Source organism: Quercus suber, unplaced genomic scaffold (assembly GCF_002906115.3).
Source record: "Quercus suber isolate HL8 unplaced genomic scaffold, Cork oak 2.0 scaffold_83, whole genome shotgun sequence".
NCBI lineage: Eukaryota > Viridiplantae > Streptophyta > Magnoliopsida > Fagales > Fagaceae > Quercus > Quercus suber.
The window spans coordinates 268765-272889 of record NW_027069548.1 but is presented as its reverse complement, the minus strand read 5'-3'; the positions used below and the strand labels follow the sequence as shown (position 1 = coordinate 272889).

Genomic DNA, 4125 nt, shown 5'->3' with positions numbered 1-4125 from the left:
ATTTGAAGGAGACAGTTCTAGGCCCAATAATGGTGCTCTTTTGTACTCTTCTTTTATAAGATCACATAAACGACTGGTCGTCTAAGTGATTCACTTTGACTAAACTATTTGTCGTTGCCGCTATGCGTGTCTATTTGTCATCCTAGTGGAATCGATTCGATACACGGCATTGAGAAATGGGTACAACTTCAACGACAGTTGCATTATCTCTTTACGGTTAAAGTATCTGTTAAGTCAGTTAAAAATCGTTATGGTGGTTAGTAGTTTGTTACAACGGCTATCATGAGCTCGTTCTTTAACCAGTTTGTATAAATAAACATCTCACTCTGTAAAGAACTGAAACAATCAATCAGGAAAATCCACACAATTTTCTCTCATTTGTTTTCACTTTCTTTCCCTTCTCTGCTTTCTTCACTCTGCTTCTTTCTTTGCTCTAATCTGTTTGAGCTCTCAAACTCAGATACCCAATACAGAACTCTTACAAAGATGGAAGCTTTATTGCGCTTCACACGTCCACCGGCCATTGCTATCTTACGCCCACCATTGACATGCTCCTCCAAGAAGAAAGTCAGCGGGTTGAAAGCGAAACTCGATGATAGCACTGACCCATTACTCCAAGCCGCCATTAATTCTGCTTCTCTTCGTTATCAGGAGACCCATCGACCTGGTAAACTCATAACTTTCTCTGAGACATTTTATCAAACACATAATAGAGAAATTGTTATTGTAGTCTTATGGCATTAGCTTCATTAACACTTATTTGTCGTTTCTATAATTTTGTGGGGTCTTCATCTCTTTTTAGATTATAATGGCCATTTGGGCTAAAGCTCACAGGTTCTTTGTAATCTTTTTGCACCCATATATCCTTGGGATTGATTTTGAATGAAAAGTTAACATATGTGTCAAGTGGGCAAAGAAGAATTGCAAATAACACCATGTTTATGGGCACTTTAACATGAAGATCATTTTTTTTTGGAGCAAATAGATAAATTTTCTTATTGCAATATGTTTTTTTTAAAGAAGTGGGGTATCAATGTTATTGTTGTTTTCATATGCAGACCCGCTTTTTCTAGACACATATGCGGGTTGTTTTGTTCCTCCTCCTGTTCAGACGGATATCAAGCAACACTCAGACCATTATTGTCTTGCAACAAGATTTATTGATGATGCGTTGCTTCGTACAGTGAACCATATTGATGGATTTAAGCAGGTAGTTAATTAATTAAAATTCTAGGAAATTAGATAGTTTTCACCATGACAAAGTTTAATAGAGATTGTTTTTGTATGGGCAGGTTGTTTTGTTTACAGATGGCATGGACACTCGGCCTTATAGGCTTGGTTGGCCGGCTTCAACCTTGATATTTGATATATCCCCTGAAAGGGTATTCAAAAGAGCAGCACAGAAGCTTCAAGGTTTTTGTCGTTTAACCAATATAAGTGGTGTATGATCTTTTAATCAATTTAACAATCATGTGTTAATTGTAGTAAGTACATCAAACTGTTAGTGACGTCTTCTGGTTCTGGTTCTAGTTGCGAAATTAGTGTTTGCAGCAAAAGCATAACAATTTTTCATGCATATCTTCCTGTCATTCTTGAATCTCGGTGAACTCAGCAAATCAAGTTTATTTGATATGCCTTGCTTATTTTTTGAAACAAAAGAAGGCAATTCAACTTGTTCTAACTTTCTTAAAATTCATTAGATATTGGGGCAAGAATTCCAAGAAACTGCTTGTTCTTTCATGTTCCAATGGAGTCCCTTGATATACAGCAAACCCTATGTGCAAAAGGTTTTACTGGTGATCGGCCAAGTATATGGGTCATCCAGGTGATTAAAGATTTATAGTCAACATCAATAACCACTTACTATCATTTTCACCAAGAAACAAACATTTGAGTTGCTTAAGTAGGTGAGATAATTATTTTTCTATGAAATTATAGGGGTTTCCTGTGATGACTTTGGCCAATTTTGAGGATATTTTAGTTCTTGCAAGTAATTTGGCCATGAGTGGATGTTATTTCTTGGGAGAAATGCCAGCTTGGTTGACACAAACTGAACTTGGAACCAAGGTAGATTGTTGTACTCTGAATAAAACTTAGTTTGGTTTTATTTTCTTCTCTTCCTTACGAAAGATACCACCCCTCTTCTTGTGTTTTGTGCAGTCAACTATGAGGCAATGGATGAACAAACTATTCATGAGCAATGGGTTCAAGGCGGACATGATTAGCTTTGAGGATGTTGCAAGGGATTTACACAAGCAATTAGCATTACGACATTACAATAAGATACTGTTTGCTGCAGAACAATTACGACTTTCTGATGATCAGGTAATTGTTTACACTAAACGATTTATGGTTTGATGCATAATAATTGTGGTTTTCTGGTGATCATATAAAAAGAAACGGTGGAAGTTTTCTTCTAATCATTTTGTGAAATGCCCTGTTATGCATAGTGATTTCAAAATGCCATATTATTTGAGGGAGAAATGCTTGGGATACTAAATGTTTTATTACAAAATAGTTACAAACTAACGTGGCTGCTGAGTGTCGAATCGCGTGTATCACTAACACCACCCCTATGAATTTGACGCGTAGTTCATGCAAGTACACACTTCAAACTTGGCACCACTATTAATGGCAATGTCAATTTGTAGCTAAAAATTGTAGTAAAACTGGTAATATCCAGCATCACTCCTATTTCCAGTGATTTTTTTTTTTTGAACATTTTGATTTTTATTGAATATCTTCTCAAATTATTCCCGAAATTTTAACTGCATTTTATTGTTTCCCCTGATTGTCTGAAGTTTTCATGATCCCATTCTTATTTCTGTGAATAAAAATTTTCCTAATCTGATGGACTGCAGCTTTGTATTCTTTAAGCACTGTTCCTGCAGCCCATATGTGTATATGACTGAATTAGATCTTCTAATTCCTAGGTAAACTGGCCTGCCTAATCTGGGTTGTGTCAAACATGACAGCTCTATTTGGGGATTAGCAATGTGGAAATGAGAGCTACATCAAAATTTTGCACCGGTTTCCTCTTTGGACATGGGACAGTGACAAATCTAATGATTTTTTTATAACTCTACCGAATAAAGAGAATATAGCTACATTAATATGAGAAAGAAAAGTTCATTTTCTACATCATAATTTCTTTTATGCCTAAAATGGTATGCTGTGAAGTGTTGCAAGGATATGGGGCTTCTCAAGAACACCAAGTTTGCAATATGAATTTGATTTGCCAACTGACATTTATACGCATAGGCTACTTATGAAAAATATAATGGGTTGAGTTATCTAATGAATTTACATATTTCTTTTCAGATGAGAACTTTTTGGAGAGAATTTCAGAGGTTGGAGGAACAAGGGGATGAAGATGGGTTCGAAGAGCTCTAAGAAGTGTAGATAATGTTTTGTTAGACAACAATAACGTTCCTTTTTTTTTTTTAACCTTTTTCTGTCATGGATTCAGCCACCTTATTGTACATATTTCAATGTGTGGCTCCCCCGAGGTGGTGGACTCTGGTTCAAACCTCAAAGTCCACTGGATCATTAATGGAAATAATGATCTCTAATGCCAAAGGAGAGATGCAAGCACAAATGCACAATAATGCAAGAATGCAAGAGTTAGGGAATGATGTAGAACATAGGTGTCATCCTATATACACCAGGTGCGTCATGTAATACATACATAGTTTCATTCATGATGACCAAAAGAAGTTAAAAATATATGGTATTGGGAATATAGCACATTGTTCTATATTTTGCTCCAAAAAGTTTATTGTTGCTACACTCTTGTTAAGCCATATAAATATAGCATTTTGGTTCATTTGGTCTATTTGGGTTCATTGGAGACTAATTAGGATTTGTAGTTGTTGTTGTTGTTGTTTTTTTTTTTTTTTTTTTTTAAGTTTTGGGCTCAAAATTCAAAATTTTTTTCCTTCTTAATTTTTGGATTGAAAAGTATGAAATTTTATTTTGGCCAAACTCTTTAGTTTTGGGCTAAAATATACAAACAAAATAGATATTATAAATTAGAGATATAAACCCTAAATAATAATAATAATAAATATTAACAAGATTACCTTATAATTTAAGTTTAATAATATATAGACATTATACCGACAT

General features: G+C 34.8%; 1 protein-coding gene across 1 annotated transcript; it reads left to right on the top strand.

Moving 5' to 3' along the window:
• The first annotated feature begins 203 nt into the window (after nucleotides 1–203).
• LOC112032915 (O-methyltransferase 1, chloroplastic) lies at nucleotides 204–3835 on the top strand. Its single transcript, XM_024065677.2, has 7 exons — nucleotides 204–667; nucleotides 1059–1210; nucleotides 1293–1413; nucleotides 1701–1825; nucleotides 1939–2067; nucleotides 2161–2325; nucleotides 3322–3835. The coding sequence occupies exons 1-7, from the start codon at nucleotides 487–489 to the stop codon at nucleotides 3391–3393; spliced, it is 945 nt and encodes a 314-aa protein (XP_023921445.1). The 5' UTR covers nucleotides 204–486; the 3' UTR covers nucleotides 3394–3835.
• Nucleotides 3836–4125: the final 290 nt, after the last annotated feature.

Excerpts from the sequence above, each read along its gene's own strand:
- LOC112032915 (XM_024065677.2), top strand. The coding sequence starts at position 487 with ATGGAAGCTTTATTGCGCTTCACACGTCCACCGGCCATTGCTATCTTA. Across the intron at positions 668-1,058 it reads TCAGGAGACCCATCGACCTG|ACCCGCTTTTTCTAGACACA; the intron begins GTAAACTCATAA and ends TTTCATATGCAG. Across the intron at positions 2,068-2,160 it reads AAACTGAACTTGGAACCAAG|TCAACTATGAGGCAATGGAT; the intron begins GTAGATTGTTGT and ends TGTTTTGTGCAG.